General features: G+C 37.4%; 1 protein-coding gene across 1 annotated transcript; it reads left to right on the top strand.

Moving 5' to 3' along the window:
* The first annotated feature begins 6,620 nt into the window (after positions 1 to 6,620).
* LOC149645056 (uncharacterized) lies at positions 6,621 to 7,417 on the top strand. The gene is made up of 2 exons (XM_089850415.1): positions 6,621 to 6,713; positions 7,103 to 7,417. Exons 1-2 carry the CDS (start codon positions 6,621 to 6,623, stop codon positions 7,367 to 7,369), a joined length of 360 nt encoding a protein of 119 aa, XP_089706541.1. The 3' UTR covers positions 7,370 to 7,417.
* The last annotated feature ends 13,372 nt before the right edge of the window (positions 7,418 to 20,789 follow it).

Raw genomic sequence — 20,789 nt, 5'->3', positions numbered from 1 at the left:
TTAGGTTTAGGATCCTAAATAATGAAGCCCACATATATATTACAAGATGAACGGTAACCCAAATCGAACTACTTGATCTACAATATCCAGATTGAGCCACCTACAACTGTCAAGTTCAACCAATGCCGACTCAATTTATAAAGGCCCATGCATGGTGCCTCGGGAGTAGGGGACCGGACCTTTTATCGGCCGCCTCTCCCAGAAGCTAGGTGGCGCTTTCTGTTGTATAAATATTTGAATGAATTTAAAGTTCGCGCCAAAGATATTTTGGCGCCAAAATGCATGATACCTAAAATATCGGTTTTTGCTAGCATAATTTTTAAAATTAAGTGGAAATACGACAAAATGATGATAAGAAAAATTTTTACCCTAGAAATTAACATATATCATTACAAAAATTATAGTATCTTATTAATAACCAGAATTAACTTTTGTAACAAAGTGGTTTTATCGCAATGAAAAATATCACACTCTTCCCCTTTAGTTTACATTCATTTTAACTTTTTAAATCCCGTCCCTAATTATATTTCATAATATAAGAAACTTAAACATAAACTAGTTAAATTTACTAACATTTGCGAAAATTATTTCCTCCACATCAAAAACAGTTGAGAACTCCGTTTCCAAAGAGTCTCTAACAGGCTAACAGTCGTATACTCCTCCCCCCCCCCTCAACTGCATAGCCGTAGTTTCCCTCACTCTTATTGGCTCTTACACGGCGCGAAAACATTTTGAATCCTCTGTATCGGAGAGCGCCAAGTCGCTGTGCGGCACTTTTTGGCGAATTCGAAAAAGCGAAAATAAATTAAAAAACCGAGGCATGCATGGGCCTTTATAAATTGAGTCGGCATTGGTTCAACAGTGGGCTTGGGAACCTAGAGTAAGAAACCCATATAAGGCTTGGAATCCAAGACAAATATTTTTTGTGCAACAAAAATGATAATATAAGCTTCAAATTTTTTTGTTTTTGCTTTTGCGATTCGAGTAGCAAAAGCATTTGTCTGACCCTTGCTTTCTGGGTGCCTTTTCCCCTTTTTATTCGCGTGCGGAATCGCATTGAAATTTATAAATAGTACCTAGAACCATACCTAGGTGACTTTGCAACCTCCACTGTATTTTAGTTATTTAAGAAACTATTAAGATAAGTGATGATTAGTAATTGATTACTCTTAATTTAAGTTAAAATTAAGAGGTAAACCAATTATTTTTATCGTTTTGAGGCAAATTTAAACTACCAATGATCATTTTTCTTTGTCAAAAATTGTAACTGAAAATAACCTTAAAAAGTGCTTGGTAAAATTTGTTATCATGGGTTATTTGGGTAATTAAACGATAATAGAAATATTTTATAGCGTATACTTATAATTATCTTTTTGTTTATCCAAAATTGTAACTGAAAATAATCTTGGAAAGTGTTTGGTCAAAATTATCATTAAGTTTTTCAAACGGCAATAAAATATAATGCGAATATAAAAACAAATTACTGTACTTAATTAGTTTTCTTAAAACATTTGTTTTAAAAACAAAGTTATCATTAGTGTTTATGTGAAAAAAAATCACAATAAATTAATTTCATTCATAATCGAAAGGATATTTAATAAATAAGAAAAGAATAACGGAAAATAAAATTTCCGGGGTCGTAGAAGTTTTAGCCGCTAGAGGGCGCAGCGAAAGCATAATCTGGCCGGGGCCATCTTGTTTGATTTTACACCATTTCTATAGTGAGATCGGTTAGTCATGAATTTTCTATCCTTAGTTCATTTAACTGCTTCGATAAATTGTTAATTGTGGCGTGCATTTCATCTAGAGCTTTACACATTACATCCAGAATTGAGTTAGAATGATAATGCCATGATAATTAATAGTATCGGCAAACAGAACGCCGTAATATTTAAACCTTCAGTTTAATTAATAATTACCAATATAATTGTTTTAATAAATAAGATTTCTTTTTGTGTTGTTCCATCAAGTCATGAAAAAAAGGCCTTGGTTCCTCCTTTTAAGTTAAAGGTTCTAGTTATTACAAGAAAAAACACAACAAACAAATATGTAATCTTGCTTATTCCTATTTAATATTGTAATACAAATGTTTTTTCTTGGGGTATTCCCTCGTGTTTTTCTGTGTTTATATCGATTTAGAAATTTCAGTCGGGTCGATGGTATCTTATTTATTTCTCTTCATTACCTTTTTTGTGTTCTTTCATAAATTCATGGAACATCCCCTATTCATGTTTGTATTAAACGCAACAACAAACACACAACGTTCTCTTCACTCCTTTTTGTGATTTACCATGTCTCTCGGACTCCTAGGTTTGGGGGTATTTTCCTTTTGTTTTTACCTCTCCGAGTGACGTATGTCACGGAGAGGTTGTAATTTCGACATCTCTGTCTGTCTGTCTGTCTGTTTTTACACCCCACGTGACTGCCTTCGCAGTTTGAAAATCGGAGCAAACGTAATCTCAATTTCCGGACGGCATTTCCCGGAAATTTGGAAAATTGTATTCCACTCCATTGCCTGTCTAAAACCACCAGCCTTTGCTCTTTGCCCATCCCATATGGACACCAGTCTGTACACACTGGCTTCTAATCACCATCATGTTCTGGTCATTGTCTATCACACATGGACATCAGTCTGTACACCTGGCTTCTAACACCACCATCTTCTGGTCTTTGTTTTTGTCCATCCCACATGGACACCAGTCTGTACACCTGGCTTCAAACACCACCATTTTCTGGTCTTTGTTTTTGTCCATCCCACATGGACACCAGTCTGTACACCTGGCTTCTAACACCACCATCTTCTGGTCTTTGGTTTTGTACATCCCACATGGACACCAGTCTGTACTGTACTCCAAGAAACTCTCCCAAAAAGCTAAATAAATTTTATCACTTCGATGGTTGGAAACAACCTAAAGCTTGGTCGCATTTTTGCAATTATCGTAAAGGTAGAACGTGGGAATTCACGACATGTGGAAAGTATCGCATTTGCACTTCTAGACGTTATATTGATTAGGCAAAATAATAATAGGCAGGTTTTAATTTTTACAATTTAGACTTTAGTGCAATTTATTCTCCAAGAACTTGAATAATTTATTAGCATATTACACTTGAAAATGAAATAATGTTTGTATCTATCGTTACCAAGAAATTGAAATTGAGTTTGTGTCATTTTCCAAGTTTCAAGCGGTAACTACAACGTAATTTTGCCGTACGAGTAAAAAACTTCTATTAAGTGCGTTGATTAAAAGAAAACCATAACAATATCATTGACAATATAATTAAAGCAATCCAATTAATTAAGTCTTATTTCGAATGCTAAAAAAGTTCACAATAGAGTGAAAATGTTTGACATCATAAATGCACTACTAACGTCTATAAATTAGGGTGGATTATAAGTAATGTAACACGTGTATTACAATTTGATGCTCAAAATTTATCTATTGCGTTGTGGCAAAATTAGATTTCGTATGATTCATTGCTAGATTTTGCTTCTTTAAGCAAAGAGGTTGAAGATTATTTCGGTGGTGACAGCGGCTACTGTTCCTGACAATAGTATGAAAAGAAAGTAGAAAAGAACCGTGACGCTACTCAGGTTCAAATCAGCCGTGCTTTTTGACTGTTTCTTCCACTTGACTTGTTCAATTAATTAAATGATGCCTTTCAAAATCCTGGTAATTCAATGCTTGCGTTTCAAACATCGGTTCCACGCTGTAATGAAAACATTTGTCTAGCCTCTTAATCAGTTTAATATAAAAACAGTATCGACCACAAGTGGAGGTTTTCTTGTAATTGCGGACTGCTTCTTAGCCAAGAGTTGTTGAAAACGAAGTGTAAATACTCGAAACTAATTTCGTGCTCCGAAAAGTAAAATCCTTCATTGTCCGAAAAGAACTTTTTACTCTCGGGATCTAGTTTGAGGAATTCTCCCGCTATCCAAGTCAGATAGATGTCCTCTAGGATGATAGCATTCTCCCCAAAAAGAATAGGCAGGTATCCATCACGAGTCAGGTAATCCAAAACACTTGTGACCATTTTCTCCTGATCGAGTGCGTAGAGCCATTTCTTAACATCTGGGTCCTGGGCAGCCTGTAGATACGAAACCAGTGAAGTCAGAAAAATAGAAGAACTTCTCATTTAACGCCTATTCACCAAATATTTCAGATTGTCGAAAGCTCCGCCATTTTTCACAATTATTATTGGAATTTCTGATTTGATCAAGTCCGAGAGGGTGTCGATGAATTTATAGCTTTCCGTCGTGAACTCCGTCCGTAAGAAACAACCCAAGAAAAACAGAATGAAAGTCACTCCGATCAGCCAGGACGCAGAGAGCAACCGACAAGTAATGTGGGTCAAAACAGAGTTAATCGCTGTTGGGAACATAATTATGTCTGATTATTTAAATTTAAGCAAGCGCTTAATCGCGTACGTTTCATAGGGGTAACTGGGCTCGGTTAGAGATTTAATTTTAATTAAATTGTTTTGAGGTCGCAGCCGGGAATCGAACCCGGATCGCTCACGCAGTAGACAGACATTCTACCACTGAGCCATAGACTTGATAGAAACTCCGAGTTTTTTATTATATATTTTTATCTCTAAAATGTCGGGGTGCTGTGGGGTGGGGTCGGAAACTTTTGAATTTTATCTGTGTGGTCGGATACTTATGAATTTAAATGTTTGGGGTTTCTATATTTATTTCCTTTTTATTTATGTGCTAATTAAAAAGATAACGATTTTCCCCGTTTCCTACCGCGCTCCTCATGTGTTTCGTTCTCGTTCCGTAGCTATCGCCATCTATGTTATTTTTGACTGGAACGTTTTGGCGGTCAATTCAAATGTGGGTTTAGATAGAGCTACCTTAGTGTTAAATGAGCGTTGTGCGTTTGATCATTTTAGCCTTGCTAAAGGTAATTCGAGGGGTTTATCATTATAACTAAACTTTCTCTTTCAAACGTTTCTGGGCATAAGTCCTTGTTAGAAATTGATGCGATAAGTGTGCATCGGCATAAGTCTATTTTGTAAACTCATCCAGGGGATTATCACTAAAACTATCTGTTCTTCGATTCGCCGGAATATTAGAATTACAGCATAAGTAAATTTATACGGTTATAATTTTATCACTGTTTAGAGTAGGGGATCGAGGGGCTATTAACTTTGATTTTATGCACGGTAAATCATTTAAGCATTGAAAAAGATAGCGCAACAAAGCAAGCAGTATAGCTTTATACCGGGTGTTTAAAAAAGGGTTGAAGAACAGTGGGTTCTATCATAAGTTCACAAGTGATACGTTCCTTCCATAAGTATGACACTTCCTATACTTCGAAATGCTACTGAGAGACTTACAGCTCGAGCTAGTTCTAGCAGAACGATGGAAGCGAGAATTATAGACTACACTTTCAACACGCTTATAGATAGTTTTCACACATGGAGAATTCATACTATTTACACCAAGAGGGCGGGCTACCTGGAGGACAAAAACCCGTCTGCTTTTGATCTCCAGGTTGCCCGGCCTCCTGCAGCGTAAATGCTATGAATTCTCCATGCGTGAAAACTATCTATATATGTTTCGTATCATAAACCAATAGGCATAGTCTCAATTATCATTATTATAAATCTTTCTAATAATAATAAAAATATATTATAAATATTAGTATAATTACGCATTATTAATAGCATTGAAACGCTGGAAAATAATAATTTTTCATTAAATAATTTCGCCCATCACATTTATACACGCTCCCTTTCATTTTCAAATAAATGGAAGATCCCTTAAAATGGGATTGCTACGAGCGCCATCCTCGAAAAGAAAAGAGCAAAAAGCAACGTGTCGCGTTCCTTAAACGCCCCCCTCCCAGCCAGAAGAGCGTACTCGGACCTTGATATGACGTATTATTATTATTAGTTTATTTTTGGTGAATTGAATGGCTGAAGGAATTCTTTATTATTTTTTTGACGAAGGGAGGAACGATAGTGAATGGAATAGCCGAAGCACTAGCAACGAGATCTCGTCGGTAGAGGGCACCCTACACGCTCAATAATTTGCGGCAAAAAACGTGGGGCCCGTTACTAAAGTTACAAAGTATAAATAAAACGTTATCCGGACTAATATTTGTATGGAAATTTCAAATATAACGCTACAAAACGTTTTAGGAAATGGAAATACATTCGCGATAAATTTTGGACAATGTTCGCGTAAAAAACTGAACGTAATTATATATTGAGTGAGTTTTTATTGCTCAAAATGTTATTCAAACAATTGAACAATATTTCGCATTCGATTAAAACTAAAGCCTGTGTATTTAAGATTTATACGTTACGTTTGGTCAGTAAAATTGTACACTGTCCATGGACTCAACATCAACTTTTTTATCGTGATAATCGCGCGCAATATGATCAATATATTTGTCCAATAAAATTTTAAGATAAATTTATAAGATGATGAGTTTTATAAATGTCCCCCACTTGAGCGTGTAAAGGCCGCTTATTGGCCGAAGGAATCTTTTCGGGGGAGGGAGGAACGATACTAAATGGAAAGGCTAGGTAAAAAACTTTTGCCAAGTATATAAAAGCTCCCGCTTTCTAATCTTATTTCAGATACTCCGCGATTGTCGCCTCGAGCCACAATGTCTAGTTTCGAGGAAGAAATTCTCACGCCTTCGTCTTATGAAGAAATCGCGGTAGAAAACAAACTTCTTCCATTCATGGAAGATACGGTGGTAAGTAAAAATAATCCACTTTAAGATGATTTTGAGTTTGTAGTAGTAGGCCAACGTCCACGTGTTTCAACTGATTTTCCCTAATATTTAGTATTCTATAAACGGACTTAATAACTTAAAATTAGACGTAATCTCCTAAACCAGAACAAATTAACCGTTTTTGCCGGTACTCTTTTAAGATAAAATTCGCGAGTTTTAACATCGAGTTAACTCAAAAAGGTTGGCAAATTGAGGGAGGGACGAGATTAGAGTAAGTCGTCACGGGAAGGGGTAGGCCTATTACCAAAAGGGTAAGGCTCGTAATATTTTTGAACTCGCGGGTAGCGGGCATGTTCCTATTTCCTAAACTGCTTAAAGTTAAAAGTATATATTCGTATTTAACCTTTCAGAATTTATCGGACAGCTCGAGCCCCAGCGCCAGCCAGAGCCCGAGCCAGAGCCAGCCAGAGCCCGAGCCCCAGAGCCAGAGCCAGCCAGAGCCCGAGCCCCAGAGCCAGCGCCAGACAGAGCCAGAGCCCCAGAGCCAGCGCCCCAGAGCCCCAGAGCCAGCGCCCCAGAGCCCCAGAGCCAGCGCCAGCTTCGTCCAAAACTCGAGCCCCAGTTCCGGCGCCAGCTCCGGCTCCAGCCTCCACCCAAGAGGAAGAGGAGGGTCCTGACTTGGCGCGAGGAGCGGGCATTAATGAGCCCAGAGAGGCGGCCCAAGATCCCGCTTTTTTCTTGGGAAAAAGCCAAAGTAAGTTAGCTTAACGGGGGTCCCTCGGAAGCGTTGGCATTGTGCCAATTACATCAGTTAAAATGTTTTCGTCTCTCTTATGATTAGTTGAAAAAAGGCGGAAAGGAGTTGAGGTATACGGGAAAATTTCCCACGTCGGACCCCAAGGTACATTTCACGTGGAATTTTCAGAGAATTTACTTCTTTATTAATTTCATTAATGTTTTCGTTAATCTGGCAGCCCCATTTTACGCGGATTGGGACGCTATCAAGAAGCACGAGCTTCTCGTAAGCTCGTCTCCCCCCAAGACGAGCGTCAAGCCAAGTTAATTTATTTTTTTATTTTGTTGTATCAATTAAAATTATAATTTGTTTTATTTATTTTTTTGTTTTTGTATTGTTTTTTTTCTTTCTGTATAAAGAAATATAATACAAATTGTAAATAAAACATAAAAATTGTCATAAAATATGGTGGTGCCTTTTTAGCCACATCGTAGTATACGACGAGGCTCTTAGTTTGACCCGAACCGTAGTAGTAGTAGTAGTACTTGTGGCCGGAGTTTTCGCTTTCGTTATCGTTATTTTTTAGCTTAAAAGTAACTCCATATTACTACAACCCACCCATAGGGGTAACTGGGCTCGGTTAGATTTAATATTAATTAAAATTTTCTGAACCTGTATCTTTGGGGTCGGAAACTTCTGAACTTGTATCTCTGGGGTCGGATACTTCTTAAATTGTATCTTTGGGGTCGGATACTTCTGAACTTGTATCTTTGGGGTCGGATACTTCTGAACTTGTATCTTTGGAGTCGGATACTTCTGAACTTGTATCTTTGGAGTCGGATACTTCTGAACTTGTATCTTTAGGGGTCGGGTAGTAGTAGTATTTCACCGGTTTACCCCAGCGGCGCGGTTCCTGCCCCAGTGGCGCCATATGGCTCCAGTTGGCGTGCGATCTCATGATGACTCCCCTCTTCTCTTGTCTGTCATTTGATGCAAAATTCCTCAGCGCCACGATTGTTGGAGTTTGCACCTTCTCATCAACAGGTCTTTATAAGCTACTCAGCTATCACTCATATCTTCTGCGTTTAAAGTAGGTCTCTTATCGCAGGAGACAATTCCGTACCCTTATCTTATCAGCACAAAATGTTGACTGTTAACACTAAATTTGACCTTATATGCTTATTTTTCTTAAATGTATCTAAAATATTACACTTGTGTATTATTTATCAAATAGTTAAGAGGAAGAAATTGAAGTAACTATATTTAGGCGCAAAGATATTGTGGTACAAATACCTACGACATTGTTTGATCACTGATTAGCTAAAAAATTAATTCGACTCGTATCTTACAAGCTACTTAATTCAGGGTGTAAATATTTCTTGAACGTCACTTAAATAAACATGAAGGAGCAAAGGCTAATATAGATTGTCGGCTAAGATCCAATCAGTGTTGTTGTGTTACATATAAAGTGCATATTGAACCTATAAAAGAACCATACCTAAAACTGTAACTGAAACTATAACGGGCACCAACTAAGATAAGATAAGAGATCATATAAATTTGGGAGAAGATAGTTCGAGTATCATTGTCTATACTCCTCTTAAAGAGTAAAGATTGATTTTTATAACTAGTTAAAATGTTTATTTGTGATATTTGAAATGCGAAATTCTCCAGGAATCGTGACGTCAATAGGCATAAGCAGGCAAAACACGCGAAAGTTGGTGTCCCATGTTCGGTTTGCAAACAAAGTTTTCTCCAGACGTGACACGTTAAAGCGCCATACTAAGAGTCACGACTCACGAAAATCTCCGAGCAAACGTCCTGCACCCCAAGAACTACCGTCAACGTCCACCCCGCACAAAGTTCCACGTCTTTCGCCAGTATGTGATCCGACGAATTTAGCGACCTGGAATGAGATGACCCCTTATATCCAGAATAAATTAGAGGATTCGGTTTTTGATCTGGAAAACCCCATGTATACGATGTTCAACCAGGGATTTCAGGACATACATAACTTAACGGACCGAGCGGAAGAGGTTGAAGACGCAGTTCTACCCGAAATCAGACCACCTGAATCAGAAGCCACCGACACACTCGAGGAAATGGCGGCATTAAATCACGCCATTTTTTCCGCTCGAATTACGCCAACGTTGAAAGAAACTGACCCGGAAGTGTACATTATTCGCCCTAGAACTGTAGTCAAAAAGTACTTACGTGAAAAACTAATTAAACTAATTGCGAACTAGCAAATACTGACCAGGACGTTGAGTGCTTGGCCTACCACCGGAGTCTTACACACCGAACTCTAACAGCGGAATATCCCACGTCAAGTAGATTTGTGTGTTGAAACCATAAAGCGATAAGTGGAAGATTTCCAGAAACGTGCAAGCGGATGGGCTTTAGATAAAATCCTATTCCTACAAGTGAATATTATAACGTATCTACCACTTGTAAGCGAATCATACATGGAACTTCCCAAAGAACTGGCTGCCAAGAAAGTCATTTTAAATATTAAGAACACAGACAACCGGTGATTTCTATGGTCCATTCTCGCTCATTTGCATCCGCTATCTTGTATTCATCATCCGGAACGCGTTCAGAAATATCTCCAATGCCAAGATGAACTAAATTTAACTGGCATATCTTTCCTCTTTCAACTGAATGTCAAACGTTTACAGGATTTTGAAGCTGAAAATAACCTGTCAATAAACATTTTCTGCTATGAGAAAGGTATCTTTCCGCGCTACATTAGCTCAAACAAGGTGGAAAAGGCCCGACAAGTAGATCTTATGCTACTAACACGAGGGGAAAAACGACACTACGGTCTGATTTGTAGTTTAAGCCGCCTTCTGAACAACTTTTCAAAATATGATCATGCCACCCACCATTGTCGATTATGCCTGCATCGTTTCGTGGGGCCTAATTTTGAAGCAAATCGCGATAAGCATATCAAAGACTGCAGCCTACACGGCCCACAAAAAGTAGCTATGCCCGTGGAGGAACCAGTGTGCGAATTCAAGAAATATGGGTGGTACCAAAAAGTGAAATACGTTATCTACGCCGATTTCGAAACTATCCCTCCCAAAGTGCTGACATGTACTCCCGACTCGAATCTCACGATTACAACTAAACTCTCGCACCATATCTCTTGCGGCTTTAGTTACGTAATAGTCGGTCCAGACGGTGTAACTTCTAAACCCGTGACTTACAGGAATTCGTCGGTCTTAGACCGAAAATGTACAGCATATTGTCCGCGAAGTGGGAAAAGAAAACGGCAAAGGGCATTTGCCGCAGAGTTGTGAAGAAAAAAGTACGCCACGCCCAATACCGAGAATGTCTACTGAAGCGAAAGCTGACGGTAGAAGAAATGAAGAGAATCATCAGCAGCAAACATGAACTTTTTACCGTGAGGCAGAGCAAACTCTGCCTCAATCCATGCGATGACAAGCGGTACATAATTGACGGGATTACCACTTTGACTCACGGCCACTACAAAATATCAAATTAATTTAAAATTTATGTAAAATTAAAAAGTTGAAATTTTCTTCCTTCACTACAAAATTTTATCTTTCGTGTAAATTTGTATATGTAAATATGTATAAACTTGCTAACTTTTTTTCTTTTCTATAAATTTTTGAATGTTGTTGAAAATAAAATAAATATAATTATGTTAAAGTATTCTTCTCCAAATTTTTCCTACTCTTTTCCATTTTTCATGTACGAGGAGGGGAGATGGGCCCGGCCTCCCCTTTCGTTCAAAGTTTCACAGTTTTCGTTCAAAGTTTCACAGTTTTCGTTCAAAGTTTCACAGTTTCCGTTCAAAGTTTCACAGTTTCTGTTCAAAGTTTCACAAGTTGCGTTCAAAGTTTCACTATTTCTGTTCAAAGTTTCACTAAGGGATAGATTACATCACTTCACATACAGTTTACGAAAAATGCACTTATTCTCCTAAACAATTAATTATCGTACCATCAATGATTGATAAGTCACAACTCTTACAAGGAATTGACTGATTTCCGAATTCCAAGAGCTTTATTTGTTTACATCCTTATCAGCATGATAAGGAACTGTCGGCGGGAAATTCAAAAATCGTACCTTATATAATCAGTTCAGATCCGAGTTTAATTTTTATTCAGTAGTTGAGCAGTTAGTTTCATTTTTCGTTGTTTTATGACACACAGATACATTAGGTTCTCTTTGCCCCGACCACGTCAGTGAAATAAGTCTGCCAGGGAATAAAACAAAAAGACCTCTCTCCATCCCTAAGAATTAGCCACATTACAAAATTGGTACCAAAGCCTGCTAAATGACAATTATACATTTAATAACCAACATTCTAATACGACTGACCCGAGGCAAATGCAGGTAAATAAATTAAGTGCTTTCATTTTAGAAATGGAATACCAGTACCGAGAAACCCGTCAAGGGTCGTCCCTCTTGTTTATCAGTAATGACTGGTTTAACATCAAGAGAAAAGTCGGATCAGTAATTTACTGGTTCTTGCGAGAGCCTTCACGGTTCGTGAAAGAACATTCAGGTTCTCGATAGATCCTTGAGGGTTCATGAAAAAATACGGGTTCTTGAAAGATCCTTAAAGGTTCGTGAAAGAACACTGTTAGAAAAGGGTGTTTTGTAACTGAGATGGTGTTTTCTCCGTAAAAAGGTGATAATTGACTCTTTTTAGGTATTTTTTAAAGGAACTGGCGATTCACTGTATACGTAGAAACACCTTTAGGTTTTATTAACTCTTCCAGGTGTGCTTTAATCTGAAGGGTGTTTTTGTTTCAGTTGGAAGGTGTTCTATCAATGGGTTCTTAGGAAAACGGCACGGTGTTAATTGACCCTTATTGAAATGTTTTTAAACGGAAATACAAGCCGCGTTTACACGAGCTTACACGAACCGTTGCCAACGCATTGAAAACGATTTGAAAACACGTGTAAACACAACCGTTTATAATCGAACCAATTCCGAATCGCATTGTTGTTTAATATAAAACTGTTTGAATGGTGCGGATAAAAACCTTAGGCCTTTACATAACACTCTTTTTACCTCGTATGGTGTGTTTTAAGTTAAAGGTTTTTCGATATGAGCTTAGAGCCTGAAGGGTGAAGAGAGAAATCATCTACTAATTGTACCTGCATAGTGAAACATCCTAAAAAATCCCAAAGATTTTAAAAATCAAAATTAATTTATAATTCTTCGGACTACCTTATACTAAATTTTTGAAGGAATTCATACTTATTTTGATTTTTCAATCATTGGCAAATAATTCTCGGAGAGTTCAAAATGCTGAAATGTCTTGGAATTACAGGAATTCATAAAATGACTTGAATTTTCCCTTAACACAGGTTTATACCTCTCCGAGTGACGATGACGTCACGAAGAGGTATAAAACTGGACTTGTCTGTGTGTGTGTCTGTCTATCACCACGTTCGCAGTTGGCAAATCGGAGCTACCGTGTTCGCAATTTCCGAACCGCGATCGCAGTTAACAGAAATTAGGAAAATTCTACATTACGCTATCTCCACACTTGTCTTTCGTATGGTATATACCACATACACGCAAATCTGCAACATTGGCTTCTACTACATTATCATCGTTGGGGTTAAGATGTACGCGCGATCGGCTACGGTTACGAGAAACGTTTAGCCTCCCAATGACAGGGCATCCACCAAATGCTCACGCAATTGCGCTTATTCTTATCATTTGTGAATGAATCGCCTTATATACCCTAAATTTTCAAAAATTGTGAAAACGGTGTACGCTAGAAGTCAAACGTCAAAAGTAGCTATGTATAAATTCATTTTAAGAATAACGTTTCTTAAAACGGCTTAACTAGAATTAAGGAAAAATACTGACGATTAAAAAAATTTATATCAGTTATATTTATTTAATTATTTAAGATAATCTTCTTTTCTACGGAACGACACAAGTGCAAGTTTATATAGAACGAGTAATGAAGATTGCATATGAATAGAAACACAAGGTTAATATAAAGCGAGTAGGATGAAATGATCTATTACAAAATCAAAACATTTTTTTATTGCTGAATATTAAATGAAAATATGTTAAATATGTTTTGGCATTACGATTCCTTTTGTAGTTTTGTAGCTACAAAGTTCTGTTTCATTTCAATATTCCAAGAAATTATTTTTATATTAATATTTCAAATTTGGTGTTTACTCTTTAATTCAGCTTTACTACATTTATATATAGTGTAAACTTATACTTCACGGTGAAGAGTTTTAAAAAAGTCACCAAGAGAGAAAAATTAAAAATCATTGTTATGATTGCAACCTAACACTGTTGAAATAAGAACCTCCATAAGGTGGTCATATGATATGACATAATTCCAACGGAGTTGAAACAAACGAGGGCTCTGAGACAAAATAAATCAGTGTCTGATTTGAACTAAACCGGGTTCAGAGTCGAGCTACACTGGTTCTGGGTTGATTGCAACGCGGTTCTTAGGCGATCTCAACACGGTTCAGAGTCAAACTACATGGAGTTCTGGGTCTAACTCAATACGGTTCTTAGCCGTACGAAACAGGGTTCTTAGGCTAACTCGACAGGATTCTGAGCCAAACTCGGCATGATTCAGAGTCAAACTACACAGCGTTCGGATTATAACTAAACAGGGTTCTGGGTCGAACTAAACCGGGTTCTGGGTCGAACTAAACAGGGTTCTGGGTCGAACTAAACAGGTTTCTGGGTCGAACAAAACAGGGTTCTGAGTCGAATAAACCGGGTTCTGGGTTTAACGCAATACGGTTCTTAACCGTACGAAGTGGGGTTCAGAGTCGAACTAAACCAGGTTCAGAGTCGAACTCAACACGGTTCTCAGTCAAACTACACATGGTTCCGATTACAACTGAACAAGGTTTTGAAGCACACGCCACATGATTCAGGTAGGAACCTAATACGGTTCCAAAAGAAACTAACTTGGTTCAAAGAAAAACCCCAGCTCGGATCGTAGATGAACTCCTTAAGGCTTTATAGAGAACTCATATCAAAGGGTTCTATGTAGATCAAAAAAGGGTTTAAAATAGGGGACAAGCGTTAAGAACCCTTTTCTCGGCAAAGTAGAACCTTTTTTTCTTAGAGTGTATGTCCATCCTTCACATTTATACTTATAATTCTTAAGAGTGAAACTTCGGAGTCTCCTACTGATCGAGACTGAATTATATCAAAGTATACGAATAAGGAGTGCATTCCAGCATCCATATCGCCACTAAATGGGGCTGTCATAGAATTGACCACGGTAACGTCTTTCTTTGATTTCCTAGTGAACCCTAATATAATTGAAATATAAAGTTGGTTCGTCCCTTTTAACTCAACCATCACCCGTCAACTCTATATTTTATTTTTTCAGTAGCATCAGCATCGTCGATTGACAATATTTCGAGTAATTCCTCTACGGAACCGTAATATCCGGGAGGTATAACTATGGCTATATCCCGGTTTACATTCACTCCGCTAATTATCTGTTCGGATTCACCTAAGCCGGAACCTTCCTCTGGGAATTCCTCCATTGCATCCGAAACAACACCTTCGAACGATTTATCCCAAATGCGAACTATGCACTCCCTTTTTACATTATTCCATGTTCTGGGATAGCTTATTTCAGCCAGAGCAACCTCGTGAGACCCCTCTAGTATTTGTAGTATTATCGATTTTGGTAGATACGTTCTGAACTTTCTTATAGTATTTCCTTTGAAATATTGCGTTGACAAATCAGAGGGTAATGTTATGTAGAAACTCATTTTACGTCGATTTCTTGCACCCAGGAATCAAATTCGGAACTATACCCTCTCCACCGTACGAGGAGTTCCTTGGTACTGTCAGGTTTTTTACGTTTTCGTAACACTCTTTCAATTTTAAATTTATAGTTATCACTAGGTTCAACTTTTGGTTGCGAGTTTAATCGACGGTAAACCTCTTCAGCTACCAAAATCATCTTTCTAGCCATTTATAATTGCTCTGCTTATAGCCGCACCAGCAGCACTGCTAACAAGTGATAAGAGGGGGCTAACAAAAGCATATGTTGCATAGCGTACTTAGGAGTGGGCTTCATGAAACCTAGCATTCCTTCTCAAGGTCACACACTACTAACTTGTTCAAGAAAGGGTTGAAAGGCTCGTGATTGGCCTACACTGATTACGAGGTACCACCAAAAGAAATAGCTGAGAAAAATTTTAAGAAGAAATTTTTGTTCTTAACCTCGGAACCGAATGGATGACCGCTAATAAAACTAAAGAAAATTTGAGAAAAAACCAAAAGTTTTTTTTCTGGACCCTTTTACTTAAGGTGCCATAACTTCTGTTCTATTAATTGTTTCCTAACTCAATTTAGCAGGAAAGCAAGGGCTACTCATCGGTGAAATCAACGATGCTCTATCACGAAGCATTGTCAAGTTATTAAAAATATAAAATGAAAATTATTTTTTTGGGGGGTTCCATTCCAGGCGGGTTTTGGTCATGTGGACAAGTGATATATTGGAATATTTTACCATCGTTAGATACCTCTTGGAGAGATCTTTAAAATGAGTACTTAAAAAAATATGGTTTTTCTTAGTTTTGATTTTAAAGACCAAAATAAAATTTCTTGATTTTGATACATTTTGAGATTTTATTTTTTTAACATTGGCAACAATGGCAATAAAAATATCTGAAATTGAGGTAGTTAGAAGAGCGCACGAGACACGCAATTCGCGAGAAAAAATACTTTCACCCCCCCCCCCTTTCAAACGAAAGGCATTTGAACTTTAAGAAGAAATATTTGGCTCTGAGGTCGAAATATTGAATTAAGGGCCTCGTGGAAAATATAGTCTCTTTTCACAGGGAAATTATTTTATTTCTAAAAAGGGTGCAGTACCAAGCCGAACTACTAGTTTATGGTTTCGGTCATAAATGCCTCCAGCATAATGAGCAATTGATATGCCAAAATTAGAGAGTTCTTCCTTACAAACGAAGGTGCTCTACCAGCACAAATTGAGCTTGCAAGAAAAACACATGAGGAAGCGAGCTCTCACATCGCGAGGAAAAAGTTTAGTACTTTCCTTTCATTTATCACCGAAATACAAATGGACAATAATGGTATCTCATACATACTACGCCACATACCTATCTAACCAAAACTAGCACTATCCGTAATAAGAACAAAGTAAATGTTTTAATGATAACGCCATTTATTTCTAATGTGCTGAAGTTAATTAAAGGGCAGTTTCACTCTAGATTTTTATTTTCATTCGAAATACCACATAATAGGATGTTATACAGGATGTATCTGAAATGGACGTAGGAGCGGAAGTATTTGGGTTCCTTAGGCCAATATAAGGCGAAACTGTTCTATGACATTTTGTCGTACGCCAACCCATTTGGAAGTTACTTGAACCTAACACTTGCTGGTTTGCATAAATCACAGCATGTTGACTTCGTCTAAAACAGTAGGAATTAAGATCAAGATAGGATGGTTATTGCAAATTAGTGGTTGCTAGCTAAAAGAAAAAAAGCCTCATAGCCATAGAGTTTACAGTAAATTTTTAAGGAGTAGAAAGTTGTACAGTTGGTGACTCATAAAGAACATCAATGTAAAACAACATGTTACGATTTAGTGTGTTGAAACAACAGACCGATACTAACGGGAAACTGACAGCGATAAGTAGCGCAAACTAATAAGGAACACCGACATTTTGCTTCATTCTTCAAACAATCGAAAGGTTGCATTTAGTTTAAAGATTAGGTTAATGTTGCAACTTATCGAAATCGGTATTCGTGAATAAATGTTAGTGGGCGAATGTTTGGGATGCAGTAAAATGCATAATTTGTAAAATTTAATCCTTATAAAAATCAACAAATAATGATGAAACCTAAATGTTGAAAATGAATTAAAATTTTTTATGGTTCAAAGTGACCAAAATAGGAAACAGACCTACTAGCAATGCGAGATGCAATGTAATGTACAAATAAGGAAATGTACATTCTTACTCATTAGAATTATTCTATGAAAATTGATATTAAAAACGGTAAAAAAAACACTTCTTTTAAAGGTTCAAAGTGTTTTAAAGCATGTAAAAAATAATTTACTAATTAAATGGAAGCAAGACGTCGCCGGATATGTAGTCTTGTACACAAACAAAAAAGAACGCATTTACAACCTTTCTATTGTTTGAAGAATGAAGCAAAATGTCGGTGTTCCTTATTAGTGTGCGCTACTTATCGCTGTCAGTTTCCCGTTAGTATCGGTCAGTTGTTTCAACAAACTAATCGTAACATGTTGTTTTACAATGATGTTCGTTATGAGTCACCAACTGTACAACTTTCTACTCCTTAAAAATGTACTCTATGGCTATGAGGCTTTTTTGTTTTAGCTGGACGTGATAATGGCAGGAGATAAGGGTTGGCGCCTAGTTGGGATGGACAGGTCGGGGTTGTATCCTTCCTCTGATCTGTAGATTCTTACTTAAAAAGAAATAGTCGTGGTAGCTTTTACCTTAATCCTTTAGGAGACTCATGAGTGAACAAACAGTTTTCTTTCCTCCCTCTATCGAGGAACTCTTTTTTATGAATATAATGGCAGTAGTGGCCCCGTAACCTGGGTGGCTTACCCCCTCTACCGCTAAAATGTCCTATTGCCGGAGCGTATGACATCATTGGTTTTTCTCTGGTTTTTGGAGTGTTTTATGGAAAAGTACCTTTTTCTATGCCCTTTCTAAACCCCCACCCTCATGTCCATTTTTAGTTTTGCCGCTGTTTAGAGCTGGAAAACTATTGTTTCGACTTTTGGCTGGTCGGCTGGCTGGAAATGTTGTGACCTGATGAATTTTGTCATAAATGAACATTTCGAATTTTAAATTTCCCGCGAATTTCAACTCGAAATTCACCCGTAGTTAACGTTACACCTCATAGGTGGCGTAACGTATTTTATTTCAATTGAAATTATTTTCTGTCGGTGTCGGGAGGCGAACCAGAGACGTTCCAATCCATATTAGACGTCAGTAAAGACGCCAGATACTGTACCAATCGACTCACGCTCGCTTAGTATGAAACCCGAGTTAAGTTAGACTCTGGAGTAGAGAGAGGTAGAAGGATGTGGATCCCCCCTCCCCGACGCCCGCAACTTGCTGCAGCTTAAGCCTGACTGCCGGTGACGAGAGAGGGAGAGGGTAGAGAGAATTTTCTCTAGGGAGGGTGGCGGGCGCTTAATACTTTTTAGCAATGTAATTTAAATCAATGAAACATACTCATTTAAAGTTAAATAATTATAATTAGCTAATATGATTATTATATTTAAAAAAAATTATATTATTTAAGTAATAAATTTAAAGATAGTTGTGTTGAGATCCAATAGAGGGCAAAATGAGATGTCATAAATAGACTGCAAATTCCGTCTAGAGGGTCGCCTGCTTCTGCTTATGGCAAAGTCTAAGGCTTAACGGATGATAGTTTAATCAGGTGTTTAAATGCAACTTAATTCCGGCGATACCATTAATGACAAACGCAATCAACATAATTATAGTTTAATTAAAGTTAATATGAAAAATTTAAGGCTCCATTTGAATTGCTGAAAGATAATTATAAAAATAAATCAACAACTCAACGATAACAGGAGTAAGAAATGCGGAACTCCACTTCAGTAAAACGAAAATAACGTATTCAAGGATTGATTACGTTAATATCAAGGTATCAAACAAAAAGCATTTTATTATAATTTGGAATTTCAATTTAAATGTATCCCAGTTTCTTAAAAACCCGTTAAGAGTCTGCTGCTCAACGTTGCCACCTCCAGTCTCTGCCAAGTGATTTAAAATTCACACCTCTAATGAGGAACTCAATTAACGAGATTTACAAACTGACATCATCCTTAAATTAAGTTATCATTCTAAAAACTGTGCTACTCAAGTATAAATAAAAAGGTATTGAAGGTTAAAATAACGTTACTCTGAATGTATCAAATGAAAATCTACAACTTAAGCTTTTCTCCATAAAATGAACATTAAGATAATTAGGAATAATACATTGTTTACAGACTAAGAGGATTCATTGCATTTACGCTGGGAGGCCTGGGCTTCAAGTGTAACACAAGGAGGCCTGACTCACTGGGTGAGTCTATTAAAGCGTTTAATCTAACGTTACCTAAGAAAACAATAAAATATGGCCAGTTTGCCAACGATAAAAGCTACAGAGATTATATCTGGTGCAACTGACCAACGGAAACCACTACGTAGATCATTTTGTTTGTTGTAAAATAATAATTGATAGATTGAATCACACGATAACTAAACCCTGTCAACAAACCAACCAATATTTTTTATTCCTGCTCTTGCAATCATTTCTATTAGGTAACAGTTAGATTTTAGTTACTATTTATTAGCCAACGATAACTGCTATTTAGAACAAACCTTTTTCTTAAAATTAGATACATTTTTGAAGTTTAATGTAGATTAATTCAAACTACGCAGAAGGTTACTAGACTGGCTCCACCAGCCAACGGTAACCGCTATGAAGACCAGTTTGTTGTTTAAATTGCTGGTAAAATAAATTCTGGATTGTGGCTCTTCCAATCATTTTTATTAGGTAATAATTAAATTTTTAATTATTTATATAATGGTCATTTTAGTGCATATTCTAAAGTTACTTGAGAAAAGTTAAAGGGATTTACAGTGTGTTAATATAAATTTTAGGATCAATTTGTAACACACTATCGTTATTAAATTTCTCAAGAGATCAAAAAATAGGTTGAAATTAGTTTTTTTTTTAAATTTAAAAAACTAATTTGGATCAGAAAAAAACCCAGCGCCAGAAGCCTGTCTTATAAAATGTTCACAAGATGTTTCGTTCAAGAATCTCTAGAATTAAGTCGCATAGAAGTGATATATACTTGACCTAAGCCAGCTGACTTGGCCAGGCAGGGCATAGCCCACTTGATCCATGCTCACGGACACCGCTCTGCATCTTGCGTCGTGTTACGCGTGGGCTATGGGCAGGGACCACAAATTATATTTGTGCAGTGTGCACTGCCTTCTATAATACTAGGCCTTGCAATATGAATAAAAGGGGGTGGCAGGTAGGATTTCACAAATGGCGCTAGATGTCGCTTTTCTAAGGTTTTAAACTGGTGGAAAATTCAAAACTATGGGAAATTGTTGAACGCTTGCAAGGAAACGGTTAAAATAAAGGTATTGAGTATAATATAGCAGCTGGGCTCTCGAAGTTGGGGACGCAAGCTAGATGTGGTGTTCTCTCCCCCCCTTGCTTTGGCTTCCCGCTCGCGTTTTTAACTTTACACACGCTAGCTTGGGTCCTCATCAATGCGAAGTATCACACCTCCTCGGTGGTGAGAGCTGGTAACCACTACGTTG

This window comes from Phalangium opilio, unplaced genomic scaffold (assembly GCF_054372755.1).
Source record: "Phalangium opilio isolate 3A_F unplaced genomic scaffold, DU_Popi_V2 ptg000090l_1, whole genome shotgun sequence".
NCBI lineage: Eukaryota > Metazoa > Arthropoda > Arachnida > Opiliones > Phalangiidae > Phalangium > Phalangium opilio.
The sequence above is the reverse complement of the archived record's forward strand: the minus strand, read 5'-3'. Positions and strand labels throughout refer to the sequence as shown.

Coding starts and splice junctions, on each gene's coding strand:
- LOC149645056 (XM_089850415.1), top strand. CDS start 6,621: ATGTCTAGTTTCGAGGAAGAAATTCTCACGCCTTCGTCTTATGAAGAA. Junction 6,714..7,102: donor CATTCATGGAAGATACGGTG/GTAAGTAAAAAT, acceptor TTAACCTTTCAG/AATTTATCGGACAGCTCGAG.